Below are 25,206 nucleotides of genomic sequence, written 5' to 3' on the forward strand. Positions count from 1 at the left end.
CAGGCAGGGAGAGCGGCGAGGGACGGGCTGAGAATAAAATGAAAGAGTGGCTTGCGAGACAACAACGAGCAGCAACACAACAGGCAGGGCGGCCGGGGAGCGCGGCGGCGATAATGAGTCGATCCGAGGAGCCGCAGCATAGCCCGTGAAACATTACAAATCTCTGGCAATTTATCAGTTAAACGGAGTGTTCGGGTTCGAGACCGGGCTGGCATAATTTTCCGCAGGCTGCTAGTTACACGAGGGCACGTTGCATCAGCATGAGATGATCGCACCGCAACGCAAGGCGTTGCTTCGAGAGCGCGGCGCAAGACGGGGGGACGTGTGGGTCAAACGCTGCGGGTGATTCGAACTCTTTTGTTTACACACAATACGGTTTCTAACATTCAACCAAAGCTTGCAATTCGCAAGGGCTGCTGTAAAACATAGGCGTGGGGGGGGAGGGGGGAAGAGAGAGAGAAAAAAAACTCTAGATAATTTAAAGTTCACATTATCTGGATAGAAATGTTTTGTAATTGACTTTTTTACGCTGAAAGGGAAAGAAAATTTTATTGGCCGTCGTAAATTAGCCAAGCTTGGCGAAAGTTAGTTCCAAGCGCCGTAGTTGAAATGTGACGAAGCGGAGCGTTCCACTGCCTCCCAGAGAACAATCATTCCCTTGAGTGTATAATTAACACTCACATGTGACTCGATAAACCCCTAACATTTTGCACCAATGAATATGCAAAACAAGTGTTTTTGGGAACTGTAATTATGGTCTTTATAAAGCAATCCAAACATGACTCATTATGTACCCCTTTGGATCAACTATTTAATTGCAGCCTCGAACTTGCCAAGCAGTGGCAACAGTTAATTACAAATAATCAATTCTGGTTTTTTTTACGTGAATTCTTTACTCTCCAACAAAGAGCAAATACAAACTCAGGGCAAGAATCATCAGCCATCAGTGTACGTAGAAAACGTGATGAAGCGATGATTCCAGCTTGTGTCCAGATGCTAGGTGGCTTGTTGCTAGATTTGAAGTTTTCGTGAGTGCAAGGATTCACTCTTTGTTTTTTTTCGGTAAAGTTATGTAGGTATCACTTGATACAGTAATTTTGCCGTGACGATATCACTTGACACAGTAATTTTGCTGTGACGGTTCCACCTGAAGACGGACGCTTGTATTGCCTCCAAAACGTCGTGATTTTATTTATTTAAATTTTTTACCTACGTGACTTTACCGAAAAAACCAAAGAATCTGGCTTGCTGCATCACATAAATATTGAGAGATAGCGACGACTTTGCGGAGGCATTAAGCACGCCGGACGGTGTCGTTCACGAGGAACACTGCATAGGGGTCATCTATCGGTAAAGGTGCAGTTCCTTCACATTTCTTGCTCACATCGCTGATGGCAGAAAGGCCTCCCACTGGCAGGGCCACGTATTATTATTCTTATTGTGAACTATAATGTGTTATGTGTTTATAGCAGGGGGGCGGGGGTCAGACATCACCTCCATGCCCGAGGAGGGCCCCTCTCAGGCGGAACTCCAACTCCCTGGCTGCCTACGCACCCTTCTCCGTAAGACGTGTCCCTGCAGGCGGGCGCAAACACGGCCATCTCCATCAGGCTATCTTGTCCATTCTCCAGGCTCGGTCCTTTTCCCAGGTTCCTGCTCACGGCAAGGGTTCAGCACGCGCGCACCCGCACGCACACACTCTGGTCACTTGCTTCTCATTGTCACTCTTCCAGCTCCAATACCATGGTTTTTTTTATATTCTCAGGTTTTTTCGGTAAAGTCACGTTGGTAAAAAAATGAAAATGAATAAAAGTAAAATAAAAATAAAATAAAAATCACAAGCTTTCGTCTTCAGGTGGAACAGTCACAGCACGATAGCTGTATTTTTTTTTACCTACGTGACTTTACCGAAAAAACCTGAGAATATGAATCCTTGCAGTCACGACAGCTTCAAATCTAGAATACCATGGTTTTGTTGCGTAAGTACATTTTTCGCAGCCACACATAATCCAAGTGTGGATCTTCTTGGTTTGGCAACGTGCACTACTTTGGGCATCTTCAAGGAGTTGAAGGTGCCCGCAGGAGTGCGTGGTGGCAAAAGGCGTGAGAGAAGAAATTCTCAACACGCAGCCTGACACCCCAGGCCACACTTGGATTGCCATGGTTACTATTCCCATGAACTTTACTTATTGATTCCGCCATCCGTGTTGAATACCCCGTCTACGAGACTTCTCCATCCTGTGTTCAATCACAAGACCGGAGGCCTAAACGCTTCTACTATTTCTGATTTAATCATCACACTGCTCGACTTTGGAATTCCCTCCTTTTGCCTATGTTCCTAAGTTACTTCAACATTGCTCCATATGTATTACACCTTCTATGCTGACGTTTGTTTCTGGACGGTTATTGTTCTGCGCCTGGGCTCAGAAACTGCGACAAACAATGGAAATCCACGCACGCACGCTAGCACAAGCAAGAACGCACGCATGCACTTTCTTGAGCACAAACGTGCGCAAGCACCTCCAAGAAAAATGGAATACCAATGCTGTATTGATTTAGCAAAGAGTGGGGCAAATGACCGTTGCTGTAAAGGGCTAAATTCAGTGCCGACACGACAAAATTGTATCGGTGGGAACAGGTGGTAATGGGCGGTCCCCCCAATCTTCCATTCGCGTAAGAATGTCATGAGCGCACAATTAAATAGGTTATTCATGGTTGCGTCGTGCTGCTCTACGATGTGTTTCTGGGTCTGACCGCGTGTTGCTCTGCTGGTGTTGCCGGATCCTGAGCCAAACGGCATGGAGAACTGGCCACACGAGCAGCAGCCACAGCAGCAGCAGCCGCCGCAGCAGGCAATCGTGATGTACTCACACTGAGCCGCTCAATTTAGTTTGCGGAAAAGCTTCCAGCATGTGGAGCGAAACGACGGACGCCACGAAGAAGAAAGCGCGGTAACAACCAGAACACACATCGGAGAGAACTATACAATGAGAGTGTTCCCAGAATTCTGTGGGAACATCTGCAAACATTGTGCACTCGTGCTGGGCAATTTTTTTCTTTCTTAATAATTCAACTTAAGAGCCAACAACTTGTCGTGATTGGGAGCACGTAGAAGAACAATGGTGCCCCATGTGTGCTTTGTTAATTTTGAGAGAAACCCTTTGTCACGTTTAAGAGACAATCACAATTTCCCTAAACAACTGTAGAATAGAAAAAGTTATCACTGTTTATCACAAATAGCCACCTTGGACGTTTTTTTTCTTCGTCTCAATGAATCAATTTTCTTTTTATTTTGATTTCCATTAGAGTGGTAAAACTCCGCAGCATTACATTTTGGGCGACTATTCAATCAACAATTGTAAAGTAATCTAGAAGTATGGGCCACACGGGACTTGCTACCAACAGGGGGTATATAGCTTTGTGTTAACGCAGAAATCCAGTTAGAATATTTAATGCGTGAAGACAAAGGGATTGCTGCCGACAACAATAATAATAATGCCTCTCTCACTCTTGACCAATGGCCATCCTGGGTTGTGGATCACAGAATGCCTTGGTGCTTGGGACAACACCAGATAATAAGCTATAAAACGTGAAAATGGGAGACCCTTGGGTTAAACCGCCCGAGGATTTTTTTTTTAAGTATTGAAAAAAAAATAACAGCAGCAGGCAATTACACATTTGACAAGAAAAATTGCAAAGGCCTCTTGCAAGTGACCGCGTGTGTGTTTGTGTGTGTGTGTTTGGACAAGGCATGCGTATGCCAACATAAATACAGCCATTTAAGCGGGCATTTCCTATAATTTAGCATGAAAAATGTAACGCCTTTAAATTGCACCGGAAGAGACTGTTTTGTGTGTTGAGAAAACATGTATTTACTTTGGTGGTTGAAAAAAATGTTGAACCGAAGAATGTTACGCTAGACAATAAAATATAAACAAGGGAATACTAAAAGTAATAATAATGTTTGCTTGATTTTTGTACATAGTATGACATCACATACAAAAAGACCCCATCAATTATTAATACAGAAAAGCCACAGAAAATCAAGACTTTTTTTACAGGAGGATTGCATTACATTGGGATATTTGGCAAACTCCGATTGGATAATCAATAAGCTGTGAAGGAATCCGACTCATTTTAATGGAGATGCAGCTGTCGCCATTGAATTACGTGTCTGTTAAAGAATCCCAATTCAATTCTAATGCGATTCCTGGATCTTTATTCAAACAAATGTTCTTCGTGTGGCAATTCCAACGATCACCACATTCAAGAAAATGTTAATATAAAAACACAAGCGATTCCACAACAGCAACAATTCCAACTCGGAATCGTATACACGCACAATCATTGTACCGTGATTCCGGTTTGATGAATCGTGTTAATCTCCCCAGAACGAATGGGCTCTACTCTCTGATTTTGTGATTGCAGCTTGATGGCGGTACAGTAGCCGCTTCTATGAAATCAATGGGATCGGAGTGGCGAGTCAATGCTCGCCACCAAATAACACAATTTAGCAATTCCCCGCATTAGACACCGAGGATTCCAGAACACTTAAACAATCGCACGATCCAATTTGAGAACCTTACAACAATTCCAAGCATTCCACGCACCACGATTCCCATTCGACACACGTGGTGTCAATCGCCCGGCAGTAACAGGCCACACTCAGCAGTGGCGGTGCGGCGTGGCGGTGCGGTGCAGCGTGGGTACCTGCTTTCGAGCGGCACGCTGCCCACCCGCTCCCAGCCTCCCTCCTGGATCTGCAGGGCCGGCTGCCCCCCACCCTGATGCTGGGCACCCACGGGGCTGGGGTTGCGCCGCTCGCGGACGAACCCGCCCGGGTGCCCCAGCGTCTGGCTGTGGCCGTGCCCAGACGAGTTGCGGTGCGACGTGGAGTTGCGGTGCGACAGGGAGGTGAGCGACGGGTGGTGCTGCGTCAGGCCATGCGGGTGGGGCGCCTCGCCCAGGCCCTGGTGGTGGTGGTGGAGGTGGTGCGACACCGGCGGCAGCTGCGGCTGCCTCAGCGTGGCCTGGTTGTGATGGGTGGATGGTGTCAAGGGATCTGCGCGGCGGGAAGAGGAGAGAGGTAGGTTTGGGAGTGTCCACGTTAGTGCAATGGACTTTGGCACGTTGGTTTTCGCAGCCACTCGTAATCCAAATACGTGTTAAGAGTTTCTTCTCGACAGATTTTACCGGCACTATTGTGCGCATCTACAGGAGGTGAAGGGTTAGCGATCAGTTTAACAAACAGTAAGATTATGAATATTCAACTCCGCAAGATGCCCGCAGTCGTGGGTGGTGCAGCTTTAAAGAAGAACGTTGAACACAGAAGGGCACACTTAGAATGCAGTGGATTCTGGTTATCTAGATTAAACCGATAATGCAAATAAAAACATGTAAATTACACCACAAAAATTGTAATTGTTTACCTACGTATAATCGTGGTGAAGACATAGAACGTGTTGTCTGTTTTCATTGTCTCTTGAAAAAAAAGCGTACTCGCTAACAAGTTTGTGCTCACATGGGCACTGAGTCACTCATCCTGGATGAGTGAGGAGCTGGTAAGAATACATTCAGCAAGTTTACAAAAATATTTATTTCACGTATTTATTCACAGGAACAGTTAATCTGCCACCCAGATAATCCGCTCACGGAATATTGAGAGTTGACCGTAAACATAAAAAGGTCCTATTACTGAAAATAAGAGGTATGTATACATGGCTTTAAGCAATTGGTATGGAACAAGTCTGACACAGGTTAACCCCTGGGAAGGGGAAATGGTTGGGTAATTTATCATTAGTCCAATGAAAACGCGTCGACATTGGACGATAACACAGCCAACCAGCGCTGGCGCAAACGAGGCTAATTTTGGAGGCCGAATGTGACAAGCTCGCCGCTGAAACCCCCAAACGTTGAAGCAACATTAAATGTGTCCCGTTAACCGAGACCACAGTGGCAGAGAAATGTAATTACAGTAAAATCCACTTGTACTCCCGCTGTTAGGATACGCAAGCCAATGAGCACAGCGGCTCCCATTAGGAGGACAGTCACGTGGTCCACACGCTCACAAATCGCTCTCGCTCGACCACAATTACAGAACCGATGCGGTACTCGGACGGCTGTATAGTTATAATGGTTCAAATGCAAATTAACTTGCGCTGACCAGCGTGACTCTCTTGAATCACAACAGAAAGATAAAAACGTGTTTTTTTTACAAATTAAAATAACGTAATGTCACAAACAAATGTTTTTAATGTATTATTTAATGTGAGCAATTGAGCATCTTCCAGTGCGGCATCTGGGCGATGCTATTTCCTCTTCGTCTGTGAGTCGTTCTCATTCCTGGGCCATGTGCTTTTCCTTTGCTGCAGAGATCTGCCAAAATTGCTCCGCTAATTTTAAGATCCTGTCCCGATCGTGAATTATTGTTCAATCCTTCTCCCCGAGGGCCTACCATTTGTGAATTGCCAATCATCAACCTCCGCTTTTGCTGCCTCCATGCCCCCCCCCTCTCGCCCCCCCCGCCTACTTGCTATGACGTCTTCAATCATGTTTGTGTCCTTCTCCGCTTTCTCTCCTCAATTTTTCTCCATCCTCCCCCCCCCCCCTCCCGTGTCTCGTTTTACACAGCTTCTGATGAATTAAGCATCGTACGCACGCAAGTACGGACCGCTGAGGATCGCATTGATTGCTACGGCAGCAAAGAACAACCATTCCCGGCTGCAACGAAGGATCTTATTCAAGATCCACAAGGCCCACCCCCCCCCGCGCACCTCTCTTGTCACAGTGTGTACTCTCTCCCCATTTGCTCAGCACGCATTCACGGTTAAGGACGCACTATCAGTTTAGTGACTTTACAATCTGGCAATTTATTCCTTTGGTGGAATGGGCCTTTTTTTTTTTTGCTGATCACGAGCGACTGGGCCAAGATTTGCTGCGCTGTCTGTGCTTGCCGTGCGCGTAGGGAAGAACAGCAAACACAGCTCACCCGACCATTCATGGGTGCCGGTCACTGGCAACCGTGATGCCAATAAACATACATTACACACGTACGGCTATTTTTGCCAATCCACTGCTGGATGAAGGGCTGTACACGCCATGCAGGCCACGGGAGGTTATTTGAGCACCACGCTGTTCAGTGCAGGTTGGCGAAGGCGGGGAGCATTGACGTGGATTACAGCCGGGAGGCGATGGCTGTCCATGCCGGTAATCCAGGGCTGTGGAGGCAAGGTTTGGTAGATCGCACGGATGTTGGGAAACTTCCTGCCCCATGGGCACTGAGGTGTGATACCCTGGCTCGCCAAGAGAAGGCAGAACAGCAAAAATTGTGGACTCCGCCTCAATGTCCATCTTTATGGGGATAGCGCGTTTCCCCCTTGCAGGCGTGGCTTTTCTCTGGGCGCTCAGGTTTTCTCCGACATGTAAACACTCCTTAATTGGCCGATAACACCTTAATATACAGAAGGCCACAGAGCTTTGGCAATTGTTGGCGCCGGCTCATCGCGTGGCTGCCTTCCTGCTTGTCTGTGCTTTCCAGCACCTCCAAGTCATTCTCTCTGTTTGAGAGTAACAAAATACTGTGCGTGTTACAAGTCGACATTATACATAGCATAAGTACGGGACAATAATAAATCATGATGCCCTGTGCCCACGACATAGCCCAGTTTATTAAACAACTGTTTCATATAGGGGGTCACCCATCCAAGCATTATTCAGGCTCAAGTCTGCTTAGCTTCTGAGATCTGAAGATCGGGCAGATTCCTGGAGAAATTGGTCATAGGTGGGCCTTACCTGGTGAAATATATATTTCCTTATTCAAACAAGGGACCTGACAGATATCCGGTATTAATTCAACATACCACATGTCATCCGCTGAAGAAGACATTCCAGCAGCTATCACCACCCATTTTGTGGCTTTAAAAGAGAGGTCACGCACGCACGCAATCGCACCTCTTAAGTTTGTGTGGTCTTTGGAATTGCATTGTTACATTTCTAGCACATCCCACGAAAGCCCGCAGAAATTAAATGAAAGAGTATAATTTCAAACTGCGCCCTCAAGAGATTCAGAAAGCAGGTCGCCGGTTATAATTTTACGAGCCATTTTATTATCTCTCAATGTGCACTTCTGTGAACTCCACCCCCACCCCATTCCGTCGACATTTCCCAGCAGGGGCGTAAAGAAATGGCACATTTGCGCATGGAAACACAAATCGCCCATTAAACACAGCCACAACAAGACCTGCCTCCATAAGGCAGTCGGTCGGGTTCACGGCATGTGTGTAGGTCTCTGGTGTGTGATGTGTCGCGATGCTTTTGACTATTAAAAAAATGCACTCTCTGTAACCGAGCAATCTTAATGCACACCTTTGCGGGGTGAGCGCGGCGTTCTGGTGTTGTGGCCCGCGCGCACTTTTTGTGTGCGCCTCCAAACTAAGATCACAGTTCCGGCCGGCGGCTTTGACGCCGATGCAACGCCGCGAGGAGCGGTGCGCTCAACCGTACGGCGAATCTTTATTTTGGCAACAAAAGCCGCTGGTGGAGCGCGGCGGCGGCGGCAGCGACTAAAAACACCAAACACACGGAAAGAACTGCGCGAGACACGGGGAAAAAGGCTCGCCTGACTGAAATTATCGCTACCTAATGGTGCGTGAAAAAAAGAATGGTGCAATGTTACCGGTGGAGTGTTGTGGAAAAGAAAACCCAACAACCCCTTTCCTACTGCTGCTCACACACCCCCCTCCTAACCTCCCCCCCCGACACCCCCTCACCTCGCTGAGAGGGTGCCGTAATATCTTGCGGCGCTACAAAGACGGTGAGGGATTTCTTCGGTGAATTTAGCCACGTCGTGGCAAAGGAGAGCTGTTTGGGGGAGGGCTGTCGGCAGCTACCGTCGAATCAAAAGCTCGGGCGGTTTAAAAACTCGGCACCTCGGGGCTGCACGGCAGAACACGGCAGTGCAAAGTGGATCTCGTCCTTCAGAAAGGATGCGTACCATCCGCACCGCGACACTTTGGTGGGCGTCAAGTCTCGGCGCTCTGCTTCTTCTTCAAAGAGACGCACAGCGTTTCAAATTTCATGGACAGTGCCATCACACAATCGCAGAGTACCCCGTCGCCCTAAAGAATATGCTTTTGCACGTAGCGTGAATTTTTGGAGCGTCTAAATACGAGAGGACGTGGAAACAGTGCCGTGTGTTTCGCATTGCTTTGATTAGTAAGACTACCGTACTGTATGTCTCGTGTGCTGGGTTTCAGGGTAGTGCCGTATCGCTCTCCGATGTGTGTTCAGGTTTTGCCAAATGTCTGTTTAAAATTTCACTTTTTTTACGTTAATTTACAACCCGACTTAAAAAAAAGAATATATACGTTAAATCCAGTATGTAAAATATGACATTAAAATCCATTCAAAAATATTCTCCCTTTCTCCATTGCAAAGACAAACACTGCTCAAAGGGCTGATGGCGGATGGTCAAGACTAACGCCAGAGTGGCAACTACAGAACATTCTGTCCAAGAATACGTTCACCGAGAAGATGGAGCGATGGAATCGGCTCATGTGCAGCTGCGAGGTTGATTACTAACATCACAGGATCATGATAGATGGGTGACGGGCTTTGGGAGGCCTTCATCCAGCAGCGGATTGATCATGGCTAATAATGATTATGAATGTTTAACACGTAGGCTTTCACGACCAATATTATTCTTAATAGGTTTTTGGGTTCGATCGCGTAAATATAAATGTGCCATTAAAACCGCTGCCAGCACCCGACACAGCTCATTAGTAAGGTTTGTCACGTAAACAAAAAAAAGGTCAACTCTGGCTGTCGCCTGATGATGCTCGTTGTAATTACTGGCGCAACGTCATACTCGAATTGTAAATTTCGATTTAAAGCTTTCGTGACTGCAGGGATTCATCTTCTTGGTTCTTTCGGTAAAGTCACGTAGAATGGAAATAATAAAATAATAAAAATAAAACATAATAAAATAATTTTCACGACGTTTCGGCCACAATGCAAGCAGCCGTCCTCAGGTGAAGAACAGGTCTGTCGAGAAGACAGAGTCACCTGAGGACGGCTGCTTGCGTTGTGGCCGAAACGTCGTGAGAATTATTTTATTAGGTTTTATTTGTATTATTTTATTATTTCCATTCTACGTGACTTTACCGAAAGAACCGAGAAGACGAATTGTAAATGTTGTGGATGTATTCTCCAACACACCGGTGTGCTGTACTAGTAATGAATTGGCATGTTTTGTTTACGTGACAAAATACAAACGCGTGAGTTTAACTCATGCAGTGCATCGTGGCCTTTCACAGCCACATACACCGTGCAGAGGCCAGAATGCTCACTCCTCCCGCGGGTGCGTGCCCCATGCTCAAGACAGCCCGTCACAAAGCAAGCCCTCTTCCTTGGCAGCGGAATAACTTATGCTAATCTCTTCTTCACACAAGCTTACATAGATCCATTCTCTACGCAAGTCAGTCCAATGTATTGTAATTCACTTAATTACATTACTCGGCCAAATTCCTATCAGCTGCATTGACTTGTGCAACGGTTTAGAACCAGTCTGTTTTAAAAAAATAAATTTTAAACAATTCCCAGTGTGTTTTGTTTCGAAGCTGATTAGCGCACTGCACTTGCAATGCAGAGGGCAACGGTTAGATTCCATCTCCCTGTGCGGCAGATGAAATGATGGGGCGAGTTCCTTTATTCAATGTAAGGCTTTGAAGTGATGTAAAAAAATGTGTCACTTGTGCTTTTATATATGTATATGGGAACATTAATATATATACACACACACACATGTAAAATGAATTTTAGAATGGGATAGTTCTGTCGTGTAATCGTTAGCGCACTGGACTTGCAATGCAGAAGCCATTGGTTCATCCTCCCGGCATGGCAGTTAAAACAAAAGGAAATATTTTTTTGTTTTTATAAATCCCTTTGCCTCTGTCCATCCGGCAGTGAAAATAAATACACCGCCTAGTTTATCAGCAGGTCGTGTGTGGTGGGGTAAAGTGTGGGGGTACGTCCCATCTCTTCGAGGATGCCCTGCCAGGGTGCAAGAGTTGGCCACATACCCTCGAGGGGGCTCCTCTAACAGCTCCCTCTATTGGAGGCACTTCCTCCAGCGGTGGTGTGAGCCAAGAAATTGCAGGGCTGCTCCTTTACCCGTTTTAACTTTTGCCGTTTTGTTTGTTAACATAGAAAGAGCAAGCGGCCACCAGCGAAGAAACACTATTCTCGTTGTCGAAAGAGTTTTTGTTTTTGGTAGGAAAGAAGTTTCCCGTGTTTGGCATGCGGCACGCTGCGTCTGCTCTGGAACCTGCTGTGCTCTTTAAAAGCAAATTTGGCACAAAACAGCAAATTCATGCGCTGCCAACCACACGGAAAAACGAAAAAAACCCCAGCCCTGCACAATTTACAATTCTCTCTTCATCGTCATCACCGAAGTAACGGGCACGTGAATGCTGATCACCATCAGCATTACCCTAGTCATCAAACAAAAACAAATAGAAACACAATGTTGACCAATTTTTTTGACTGTAATTAAAAGAGGTTTGTCGTGTAAATAAAAAAACATGACAATTTGTTACTAGTTCAGTACACCGGTGTGTTTGAGAGTAATTCTCACAACATTTATAATTCGAGTACGACATTTCGCCAGTAAGTACGACGACCATCATCAGGCGGACAGCCAGAGTCGTGGAGAAATCCTCCCGCTTCAGGTCTTAAATATTCGAATTTGTACTCGAATTGTAAATGTTGTGGGTTTTACTCGCCAACACATTGGTGTGTTGAACTAGTAACGAATTGGCACGTATTGTTCACGTGACAAACCTTACCAAATGGCTGCGATCGAGTGGTGGCGGGTTTAACGACACATTTATATATTTATGCGCTCTAACCCAAAAACCTCTATCATGGATAATATTGGTCGCAAAAGCGAACGTGTTAAACTGACACGGAAGATGTTTAAAAAAAAAAAACTGATTGGCAAAGCAAGTTGAATCCTAGCAATTGCATGCTAACGCCAGTGCTGGCAGAAGAGCCTTCAACAGAGGGGAGCTCTAGACAGCGTCTCTAGAGGATATGTGGTCTACTCCTCGACAGCGGCCAGACACATTGGAAGGGGTGGGAATAATGTATATGTTACTGCACCAAACGCGATCCAGTGTGTGACATAACCATTTATAAACTGAACCAAACATTTTATTTTTATTTTACACAGGTAAGGCTCACTGAGCCTATATAGCTCTTCTTCAGAAGCGACCTTGGCCACAAATGATAGCCCAATGAAGTGGCTTAACACGTGGAAAATTATAGCAGCCAAATACATGGAGGGAAAATCCGGAGGATCCGGAGAAAATCCACACGACCTCGTGGTAAAAAGGCAAACTCCAAATATACAGGCGTCAGGGTCGGGATCGAACCCATAAGTTCCTGTATACCGGGCGAGGGAGGTAACATCTCATCACCTCAGAAGTAACAATAGGGGCAGCCGAGTTAGACAGAGTCGGTGGTGGTGGGGTGGGGGGGCGGAGTTAAAAAATACCTGTCCATTGTTTCAAATGACGCCCCGGGAGATCAAAACGGGCGCCTCTCATCAGTTGCAAGTCCGGTGCACTAACTGTGACACCGCGGCAGCATCGCCACCAGCAGAGAGAGAGAGAGACAGAGGAAAAGAGAAAAACAATATACGGTGACTATTTTATTACTCTTAAAAACACATAGGTGACTTTAACATATATAATACTGGCAAGTAGCTTCGAGTAAAATGTTTCGTGATTACTGAACGGAGGTGGAGATGAAATGCTTCTGCTGGCATTTCATGTTCGGTTCGTGAATATAACGTGACACTGTTGATCTTGGCCCATGAGAAAGCTCTGACAAGGAATTAAAGGAAAGTGCCGCAAAAAAATTCACACCGCACGGCAGAATCGCGCTTGACAGTCAGACAGAACAGGAACAGAATGGCCCTCACTTCATTGCCATATTTATTCCCCTCAACTCTTTGTGCCTACAATTCTTGCCGCTCGCAAAAATGCACGAAAAAAAAACGTTACTCGACGGGTGCTTTTTTTCTGCACACATTTACAAATCTGCGACCAAAGGCGGGATTGGGCACACGGAGGAGGTTTTTTTCCGGAAAGAAAAACACCGTGTGGATTAAAATGCAAGCAATTGTGCCGCACATGACTGAAGCATCAGCGCTTTATCACAAAGCCCTAGATGTTACGGAGATCTGCCGATGTCATACAGCGGACAGGTTAACACAGAGAAATGTTTATAGCCATCAGCCACCCACATGGCCTTAGCCAAGCGGTTATCCCTTGTAAGCATCCAAAAGCTCCCATTGACACAACAGCATGCTGAGTCATCAGGTCACACACTATGAAAGCATCTATTGGTAAACCAACACCGCCCCATATGCAAACCCCCTAGCCTCCTAGCAACTGAAGTGGCTTGCATATAAATTGCATCCTTGTCCGGCGTTACATCCGTTAGGATGGGGGGGGGACCAACATCACGGATCCTACGATCTGCCCCCACGTTATCCGCACACTCATCATACTCATCCGATGCAAAATTTGTAACGCGGGAATGAAAAAAAACCCACACGGTTGATCGTGGTTAATAGGAAGAATAGAGGAGTTGATAGCAGGAGACCCAAGAGGTTAGGGGAGCCTAGAGGTCAGGAGACCGTCGAAGACCCAAGAGGTTCCACGGACAATAAGTAATAGGGTCGTGGATACCAGAGTTTATACCCCATGTGAAAAAAAGAGGATTTTGGAGGGTGTGTATCACCACTGCAGGCTCTACGTACGGGTTTACGTGAAAGCAAGGGGGAGCGTGCATGCGCCTGTGTGTCTATGTTATCATTTTTGCACAATATTATCCAAAGCTTTGTGTGTTGCCCTGATCGTGCACTATTTCCATTCTGGTTAAGTTTGCCTTTCGGAGCCCGAGGCGTTTCTTATGAATCCATAATCTCTCGAATCACAGGGAGTGCTCACAGCGTCATGAGCATATGAACAAAATAACCGACAACTTAAGCAAAGGAAAAAAGCCAGAAAAGTTAGCGCAGCATCTTGCAGTGGCCCCAGACTGGAAACATCAATAATTTGGAATTTAAACCCCATCTATTTTTCAAAGCAACAAAATCACTAATAATGAATGTTATTTAATGTAGAAACTTTTCAAACACGTGTTAGGTTTGCGCAAACTGCTATGCAGCACCGGATAAAATAAATTATAATCAAATCAAGGGCATACTTTGTCCAGTGGTTGCATAAACATAATTCTTTCCAAGAACCGCTGACCTTTTTTATTAGCAGGTATTTAATTCACCCAGGTCTCCCTTGAAAGAGAGGCTTCTGGTCTCCATGGACCCTGAATTAAAAATATCCATCTGCAGTCCTTTCTCAACCCACGGCTGCATGATGGCCATACCACATGAGCCATGGAGGTTGTTTGACCATACTTCACCACACTCTGCGGATTGGTGAATGGCGCAGGCCCAGGACCAGTTCAGATATCATTTGCCAATGATGTGAGCCATGCCTGGACATCAAACTCCGGCCACCAAGTTCAAATCATAAGAGCATTAGAGCTTGTCAGATACCTCTCGTTTAAATAAGATCCTGATAAAAATAAATAAAGCATTCATAACTGCAGTCGCCACTGCACCACCACTCAAACGGGCTCTTACTTCTTGGTTCTTTCGGTAAAGTCACGTAGAAGGAAAATAATAAAATAATACAAATAAAACATAATACAATAATTCTCACGACGTTTCGGCCACAACGCAAGCAGCCGTCTTCATGTTTTATTTTTATTATTTTATTATTTTCCTTCTACGTGACTTTACCGAAAGAACCAAGAAGATGAATCCCTGCAGTCACGAAAGCTTTAAATCGAAATTTGGGCTCTTACTTGGCATTAAAAGGAGATTAAATTGAATTGGCAGACATTCGAGGTTTGTGTTCATACGCCGTATAAAACGTCCTTGCCTCCCAATTGCATCACCTTGCACTGCACCATCATTAAAACAAATTCAATAGAGGATGTAGCAAAGTTTAAGCATCCACAAGGCTATCAAACCCTCGAAAACACCGTTTTTTAAATATATAACATTAATTAAATCAAAACGTAACAATATACATGCGCAGATCTTTACTCTCCCATACGTTAACAACTTCCCTCCCCCCACCTTCCTCACACCCCGTGGGTTATTAAAATAAAACAACAGCCAACACTCTGACATTCCACCTATAGGCTTTGTAATTAAGGGCGCTTATGACCTGTAACTGTGAGCAGTGTGCTTATTGACGAAGCTGCACCACGCGTAGTGAAATGTGTAAAAAAAAAACCCTGAATCTTTTAAATTGAGTCATAAAGATGATATTCAGAGGATGAGCAATAGTGTGGGACTACAGCAAAGTTCGATGAAAAGAGGAGGGAGCAGAACACTTTTTACAAAATCCACCATGAGGCAGTGTGCAGAAATCTACAAAATGACACCTTGCCATCTTTACAACATGTTACCCTATTTGTATTTTTGTATTTTAGGATTGTATATTACGGCTAGTTTACATTTTATATTGTATACTTATTCACAATTTTACATACTTTAGCCCCTGAGTATTAGTTAGACTTTGTAATTTTAGTATAGTTAGACTGTATACCACTTATTTAAGTTTTAAGATTCCTACATGTTGAATGTATGCACCTCCCTGCCATAGTAAATTCCTTGTCTGTGCAAACTTTCTTGGCGAATAAAACCCTTTCTGATTCTGAATAATATAATTCCGATTTGCCAGGGCACCAATTTAAATATGAATATTTTTTCCCTACGGTACATGTCCTTTGGTATATAACCACAACCAGGCCTAAATCTAAGTTCCTTTAAGGTTTCTACAAAAACACAAAAAACCCATTAGCTCTCCGGTAGTAGGGTGTAGCTCATTTCAATGTTTCCAAAACAACGAGTGAACATTGAAAATAAACATTCTTTGGTCGCATTTCTCCATCACCTATTTTCTGATCCAGACCTGGCCTGAGGCTGACAAGGTAACTGTCTCAAGAAAAAAGAGAGAGAGAGAGACATCTCTCTAAATTGGTGGCTAACGGGAAAAAGAAAAATCACCCTGTCCATTTCCCGGAAGATCGCAATACCAGATGGGCAATCCTCGGGACTCCAATCACCTTGCATAAAACACTCACGCTACGGGGGCAGATTGATCGACTGTCCTGGCAGTAAAACAGATTTAAATCCTTTCATCATGGATATGTCTCTTAAGAACTATACACAACCGGCCGAGGCAATGCACTGGTCCAGTCAATGAGCTCCAAATTGCTCACACGGGAAGAGGTCATAAGCGTCTAACCAGCAGGTTACCATACAGAGATTGCAGGGAACAATAACGTTTTGGTGCAGGTCAACAAGCATTTCACTGGGGTCCCACCAATTGTCGCGTGACATTTGTAACTCGACAAATTCGGATGACGTTGCGCGTTACATATCACGGGTAGCCAAAGCCCCCACTGCGCACGTCTGATGAGATCGGATGTTAGTTGGTGCGTCGCTGTTTTCACTTCTATTCAGACGTGCGTGAAAACAGTCGGGATGGAGAACGTGTACCCCGGTGGTTCTTTGTGCCTCTCTGTACCGTTGTAAAAAATATATAAATAAAATAAAAAGGAAAATGAACGTGATATGTTCGCAAACCATGGTGGATGGGTGGAAGGGCTGGTAAGAAATAAATCAAATAGACTTGGCAGCCGCTGTCTGCATTTAATCAAAATTATTCCAAATTGAGTCATTTTGATTTGGCGCAAGAATTCTCAAAACGTTCTTTTTTTAAATCAAAACACCCCAGGGTAATGCTTGAGTTAAGGCCATGCATGGGGATTTCACCAGAATGCCGAGCACAAAGACAAGCTTGTGTAAGGAGAGCACCTTTAATCAGAGCCTTGCAGTGCCTCCAATTGTTGAATTTGGTGGAGAAAATTGAGCGGTATACGCAGCCCCAATGTTTTACTTTCGGGGACATTTAACAGCTCAAGCCCTTTCTGAATCGAGGGGGGAAATATATTTCTTAAAGAATTCGGAACAAGCATTCTGGATGAGAGACGGCAACCCAATTACTAGACATCCCGAATAGATTTGGACACAGCGTTAAATTACACGTGTGGGTATTTGCTTTACGGATCGTGCGAGCAGACGCGACATGCCGTAGGCATTACATTTTTTATTTAAATGCGAAATCGCACACAATTGATGGAATCATCATGGCAATCGGGAATCTGGCAATAATCCAACGCGCGCAGTTATTAGGAGCTGGGACCGCTGTACCACACCACTTTTGCTTAATGGACTCTGCATGTGAGTGTGGCGTGCTGAGAACATCACAGCTCTTTTGCAGCAGCGGGTCCATGATTTATGATGTCATTTCGAGTGTGCGAGGCCTCCGCAATGAAAAACCCCTTGCCCTCTTAGCACGACGCTTATTTTTTGATGGAATTAGCTATTGCATTCACGCATTTATTTGCTTTCACAAACTGCGTGTTTAACTTTTGGAATAGGCGTGGGGGGAGCAAAAACCAATAGGTGCATGTGGCATTAACGAGGATTAACAAATGCATTGAGCATGCTCGCTTTGGAGAAACGGTAGACACGGCGGACTTGCATCGCCTGCCAATGCACCTGCAAACAATTGGGCACGTTTCTTAAATATCCTTACTCCCCTAAATGCCTTACTTCCTCTGTCCACTCAGAAGCACACACCAGTTCACCACTGACAGTCGACAGGCATGTTCTGTGTGTGGTGCGGAAGGTACCGACTCAGCTCACGAAGGTTTTCTAGAATCATCATAACTATATATAGTTTTTTAAAGTGTGGGTACTCCCACTTCTTCAAAGTAGTCTGTCCAGCATGGAGGAGTAGGCCGAAATACACCGTAGAGGAGGGCTCTCTCGAGCCTCCCCGAGTGTAAGGCCCTTCCATCAGTAGTGGCACGGGGAGGCAATTGTAAGGCTGCGCTTTAACTTTTTTTAACACATACAAATCTTGCCTGCTGGAGGAAATGGCATGCGTGTCTTAGTGCTACTCTGAACTGAGTTTGACGGTCCAATACAAGGCGAGCCACCGATTCATCAGCACTTATATCTTAGAGACAATCTCTGCACGAATATGCCTAAGTGCGCCCTTGCTATATGTGCCACCCAGGGCTGCAATGAAGATGGGGGGGGGGGGGGGGTAACAGCTGGGGCAGCGTGCCCGGGGTGTCGAGATCTGCCGGTGCTTCAGAAAGGGACAAAGGGGCTTTTAGAGGGGCCTAAGGGGAGATTTCATCTGGCATTTTATCCAGGGCCTACACAAACCTTTCAAAGTCCCTGATATGCCGTCCACCACATGGCAACATACCGAGCCTGTACTATGGACTGAGGTGGAAAGAGAGAGTGGCTGCGTGATAACATAATCCATGACAGATAATGGACTAAACTCAAGAGGAACATTTGAGCTACCATAAATGGTGACCGATGTATACGTATGAAGAACTTCATACGCACCACATGTAGCCGACCGTGCTAATTTGAGGTGCGGATGGAGACTTTGTTCAACAAATCCCAAAGATTTCCATGACACTCCCATAAATGAATGCCCAACATGTTGCATTAGTTCATAAAAAAGTGAATTAAAACCACGAGACCTTAATATAGGGGCATCCCTGATTCCCCACAATCCCTCTCGGCAATAACAGAAAGCAGCCAGACACAACAACAACAACAAAAAAGGGAAACATCAAGCATGACAATGCAGGAATTTGACGGCAATCCAAAACGAGCTCAGCGTCTCGACAGAGTAAGATGTGAAGAAGGCGGCGCGGCGAGTGCCAACAGCACGCGTGCCCAAGCAGTGCGAAGCAGCACCGAGACCGGACCAGAGCACGCACTTCTTCATTTGCGCTAATAAAGGCCTGCCGGCTCAAATCGCGATCCGTGCCCCGTATGTTTATGTATCCTTTCGCCTTGCAGTGGCGCAAACGAGCAGGCGTTTTCTAGGGAGCACGAAAGACCGAGTGGCGTGAAAGTTGCCCCCCGCCCCAACCCATTCCAGCGGATAGAGCAAGAGCGGAGCTCCCCACTCGCTCGGGACGGTGAGCAGACCGCGCCACCGCCGCCTGATCCCAGCGCAAGCTCCCCCACAACGCCGGACACCCCCAGCGCTCCTGCTGTGCCATCGTTCTCCACCAAATACGAATTCCACAGTTCTAACCTCCACTGCCCCCACCCCGCCCACAACTCCTCCCCAAAGACAATAATCTCCCATATTAGCCTGGCTGTTGGGGAAAGTGTCTATGTTTACTATACACCGCACCAAGTAGTCATTTTGGGCCGAGTCAACCTAGGGGAGGCCCAGGACCGGTTCAGATATTTGTCACTAATGCACTAATGTTGGCCATGAGTGTGACTCAAACTCGGGTCGCCGGCTTTGCAGCGCAGCGCTTCTGCTCCCCACGCACAGACACACACCTACGCGCTTGGTCAGTATCAAGTCAACCGACTGGAATATCTGTAAATTTAAAGAATGACAGCGTGAGTTGTACAGCTAGAGTGAGTGAGGATCGTAACCCAAGCGAACGCGGTCCATTCCCAAGTTAACCACTTGAAGCAGATTAGACGCATCTTCCGAATAGAGTCGCGCACCTCAAGCGACCAGCCACAGCGAGGGTGCTCATGGGCGAGTGTTCTCGCTGTGTCAAAATTTCCCCAGCTGAATCGAGGAAGCTCTGAATCTCGCGTTGGTTGAGCACACACACACACACAAACCTCCCATGAATGCACGCAGAAAGGAGAAGGCAGACCCTGCTGTGTTCAGTGTTCTGCCTAATGAAAGGGAGTCTCATTTGTGTAATCCTTGTACTGACACCTTAGCATGCTGGGCTTGGAAAAGATAATTAAACAAGTGAGGCTTTGGGACTTTGTTAAGGTGAAGGTAATTAAAATTATTAGTGTGAGGCTTATGTAATCCACTATGTGGAATCGACATAGGTAAACGGAATTATGTATTTTGTCACACGATCGTGTACATCAATAGATATTACGCATGACGTGCAATATATTTTTGGAAAAAAAAACAAATACACGATTCTTGTTGTTGTTACTACCAAGTAGGTATTTGCCATTGTGTGATACGGTTCTCCAGTGTGTTGTTGGGTTGTATTGCGTGTTGTTCAGGGATAGTTCAGGAACTGAATTGTTATTATTTCTGAATAAGCTTCCATTACCTGGATCCGAAAACACAGGGCTTAAAGATTTATATTTTACTCTTAATCTCAAAATTTTGCAATTTTTTTCCCCAAATTTCATTGTAAAAAATGTTCCTTGCTGCTTAAGCCACCACTAATAACTGTACTCCTAAGTCATATAAATGAGAAAGAATAACATGACATTTGTGCTCAGCTTAGGGTAAGCTGCAGAAAAATGTACAGTATCATACGCTTTTCATTCCATTTGTTCTAAAAGTATAGAAATGATATGGAAACAATGTTTAATCAACGGTCATGTTTAATCAACGGTCATAAAAAAGCAAGGTTTTGTTTTTAAATTAAAAACTGCCAAGATGTAAAGTGCAGGGAACTGGCAGCTATAAGTGTTAACTATAATTGGCGTGGGCGTACGATGCATCTTGGTGTGATGTCATTAGGAGGGGTGTTTTCTTAGCCGTGGGATCCGTACCTAGTCATGGTGACATTCTTTAACGGACACAGTGAGTATTTATCGCATGTTACGGCGGTACAATTGTCATCAAATTCCTGCATGTATTTGGAATATAAGAAAAACGACGGCTCACCCATTTACATTCTGGTGCCATGGAAGACAAAAAAAATGGGCTGATGAGAGACGTCGCGAAGGTAGGGGCATTGACACGCTGGGCCTGAGAGTCTATTAACAGTGGGTTTCCACGGGCACAACGGCGTCGTGAATTCTGAAAGCAGAATTCCCGACGGGTCGTACGACCCTGTCATGAATTCAAATTACAGTCGTGATGTGAGCATGCCGGCTGCGTTTCCCCCCCCCTCCCTTCATCGTCCCCTTCTTCTTCTTCTTCCGTAATCGCTGAGGGATTTGAAATTTTCACCGCAAATTCACGACGTCAAAGTGCACGCCAAACAGAGTTGTAAATTCGCGCTGGGCGTCAGCCCACTCGCACGACCACCGCCTTTTCAACCCTCGAACGCGGATTCCAACGTTTGGCCACGATTGCGCACATCGACGACGCGGCGGTGACCTTCAGTCGCCTCCACCAGCGTAGCGGGAAATGTCAAACTCGCCCCCCCCCCTTCTTCTTCTTCCCCTGCCAAGCGCAAGTGCGTCATCGCATTTGAAATGCGCAATATATTCAAATGACGCTCGTCACAGCGAAGCAAAGAAGCCGTGCCCCCCCCCCCCCCCTTTTATACACGCAACGTGTTTTGGTCCAAGACAGAGGTGGCAATGGTCAAGTGTCGGCGGTAATGTAAAGAGGTGGGATGATACTTTGCTTGTTGACTTGGACGTGGAGTCCAATGAAGTGGTGGCTCAACTGCCCCAGACGGACTTGCGGTCCCATATTCTACAAATCACAAGATGCTTCTCATAGTAAGAAGCAGCACAGATTTGTGCCCGGTGTCAATAAAGGTATACAAAGTCAATGAAGATTACACACATTTGGTAACAGACACACAGCGACTAGCTCATGAGATGCAGTCCTAGCGACAGCTTAAACAAAAACAAACTGGATGAAAAAGTGCATTTTATAATTTGGAGAATATGGTACGTAAAATGCAATTATGGCGAAGAGGAACAAAGACTTCCCACAAAGGATGGCACCAGCCCATCCGCGGGGCGTGCAGAAAATGTAATGATATCACAAACTACCCCGCTAACATTGTGACGCCATGCACACAACCGGGCAGAGCAAACAAAGACGTTCACAAATAAATTAACAGGAATGGCAACGTTCATTTATTGTTTTTAGCCCACTTGCACGGTAACACCTAAGGGTTACATGTTACGAGCGTGCTTAAAATGAACACAACCATAAAATAAATATTAATAGCTTTCCTCATCATGTAAAAAACTGTTTATATCATTAATTTAAAAACCAACACTGATTTGAAAAGAAATAAAGAACGTAGGCATTATTTTCTCAATTCCTTTAGCTGCTCCGAAGCTGCGTAAATCGTAACGGTCATCACCTGGAAGCACCACTTCTTCCACCACTTTCCGTGGAAGGAGTAAAAAGGCAGGTGGTGGAGGTTGTCTCACGTAAAGGTAAGTGTGGCTCACGTTCTATAACTCTGGACCCGAGACAGCTGCCAGCATAAACATTTGATTTGTTGTGACAAATGAGCAGCCTTGACGAACCCAGCCATGCCATAAATCTGTGATATGATGGAGATATTCCCACCCATTACTTTCTTCTGCTCATTCAATAAGCAGGCTTTACTCCCAATAAATGGTTTTTGCCGTGAGATAAATTGGGGACTGAAAAAGCACTGACCTGGAAATCTATTTACCTGGGATCAGGTGCCATGTTTCAGGAGGAGAATCCAAACCATAAATAAGAGCAATTTTTTGTAAAAAAAATACGTGACACATTAAGGCCAAATATTACTCTTTTTCATTTTAGCAGGCCTAGGCTTTGTGACAGCCTGTTATAGCAACATTAAATGCGGCATTCATGGGCCATAACATTCATTTTGAAAAAAAACGTTCAGTCCTCCCATTTTCAATTCAAATTGTGTATATTATTACTTTATTTTATTCAACGTTATTTCCATTTTATTTTCTTGGCATAACCAAAAATAACTACTGACACCTCATCCCAGTCAGAGACCTTGTTTTTATATTCGTAAATGTTTATTTATCAACATATTTGTTTATTTATTTCTCTCTCGATCCAAATAGCTTCATGTGATAATACACACTATCTATGCGCTATTATCTGTATGAATATCATCTTTAAATCAAGGACAAAAATCCAAGTTGAAATTGCATGCATAGCGATGGGCATTACCGCTTGAAAACGCAATTACTCTCAGACCGACAGCAATTTAAAGTTACTGGAACAGAGGTTGAAACCCATTTAAACGCACGACGGAGTGAACAAAATTGCTCGGTCTCAAACGAACATTCCCAGGGTAGGGGTGGTTTGCTTATAAGCGGCGCACAACGCTAACGGAAACCAAATCAAAAGTGCACCCCAATCCCCTGCAGTACCACGATGCCTGCCAACTACCCGCCCAGCTTGATTGTTTTGACATGTCCCAGTCCCAGATATAAAAGTCACTTTTTTTTTAAAGCCCTAACTAAATAAATCAAACTTCTGTCTCAAAGCCGGTCGAGTTTTACAGGTGCCCATTTGAAGAGCAATGTTTGTGTAGGCAAAAGTGGGACACAAAACGCTTGCTTCTTTCTTAAACCTTTTTTTTCTGACCGGTGGTGCTGTTCACATCCAGAAATATTGATTTATTTCAAATCAATTTTAACCCACCCCTTGAGGCAGGCTCAAAACGATCCACTGAGATGCAATTGCAAATGCATTAAACGTGTTCACACTGCAAAGTTATTTTTGCAATTGCCCAGCACCAAGCATTATTTCACATGGTGTGAACAACAAAGCACGGTCCGTCGCTCTTAACCCTGTGTTTATTTAAAAAAAGAAGAAGGGGAAAGTCATTCAAATGTATTCACCGTCTAAAATAAGCTGCCGTGATGTGCATTGTTCCTCATTAAGCATTTTTCCAAATGCATTATCATTACAGTAAGCTCTCCAGAATAAAATCTACGTAGCAGTGATTTATATATAGTACAAAGAAATGTATTTCTTTATATATAAACAAACTTTACTTTACGTTTTCAAATATAAAGGGTAATCTAATTTATATCGATCCTGGCTGACAATCTTCATGTGTTATTAGCCATAATGTGTTTAACTGCTTATACCTTCCACCACTTGGATACACTACGAAAGAAATTTCAATATTTAGAAAGGGCAATCAATATAAGACGTTGCCTATTTCCTACTCACTTCACAACGACCAATCACACCTCCCACATTTTGTGTGCCCCAAACAATGCTGGTGTGACTCGTGTTACCATCTCAATGACACAAACGCATGTGTGCTGATTGCGTTTTATGACAATTCACTCGTGAAAGATAAAACTACTTTCAGTCAACGAGCCACCACAAACAATTCTTCAGGAACGCGAGTTAATTCAACGTTGTCGAATTTAAAATACGAATCCCACCGTCATCCCACGTAGTTACCGCGTGGGCCAGAATCGTTCCACACATTTGCGTTGTTGCTGTTGTTGTTCCAATATCAACGGACGTTCTGTTTGGGCGAGGCGGTTTACAACTTTCATATCCATTTCTCCACCCACAGTTTAACCGTATTGAAGGCATCCGTCAAATACACAAAAACGAATTTGTGAAAAAGCCAGGAAATTTCACGCAGAAACTTACGAATGATTCCAAGACTCCAAAGAAACGATTCCTCCATCTTTTACTCAATCAGTGTAAATATATATAAAACATGAAATCTACAGTCTGCAACAAAAACATTAATAGATTCGGAGCCCCTCACACTGTCGTGGCTGAATACAAGCTGAAGAGGTGGCTGGCGAGAGGAGTTTGTTGGCGCACTTGCCAATGAGCCGGTTAGTTTGTACTTGGTCGAGAGTTGAATTTAATTTCTGCAAAAGTTAAAATAAGTGCATGGTCCATTGGAAAGTAGAATTTAAGACCGTGTGACGTTACTAACATGAGCGGTGTTACGATCATGAGCCAAATTTGAAAATGATATGCTATGAAATAAGAATGAAAACCTTTTTTTCCCTTGGAGGAATAGGCATTTAACGTAAATTAAACAGTACATTTCAAGTGGATCGCTGTAGCACGAATATGTTTGGAATTAAATTAAGTGAGAAGCATTGGTATAAATAGATATACGAAGCTGGCCACCAAAGGGTTGAACGTGAAAGAAAGTTGATGTTAACCGTCGTGCTTTGGGGACATTAAACTCACAGTGGAATTATGGTGCTAAGAAGATTAGAAGATTTTTAAACAGGTTTTTTTCCCCAATGTTAACTTAAAGATGTAATATTCAACAAATCTTCATTAATAATGAATCATATTCTGTTTGTGGATTTTT

At 44.7% G+C, this 25,206-nt stretch overlaps 1 protein-coding gene across 1 annotated transcript in view; it reads right to left on the minus strand.

Moving 5' to 3' along the window:
- The window catches only part of LOC133354910 (teneurin-3-like), a 417,855-nt gene that overhangs the window by 144,834 nt on the left and 247,815 nt on the right, over window positions 1-25,206 (minus strand). The window contains 2 exon segments of the mRNA XM_061572093.1: window positions 1,495-1,653; window positions 4,711-5,062. Coding sequence (XP_061428077.1) covers window positions 1,495-1,653; window positions 4,711-5,062 — 511 coding nt within the window.

The sequence above is a fragment of the Lethenteron reissneri genome, chromosome 49, assembly GCF_015708825.2.
Source record: "Lethenteron reissneri isolate LAM-NWPU_2019-01 chromosome 49, ASM1570882v1, whole genome shotgun sequence".
Lineage (NCBI taxonomy): Eukaryota > Metazoa > Chordata > Hyperoartia > Petromyzontiformes > Petromyzontidae > Lethenteron > Lethenteron reissneri.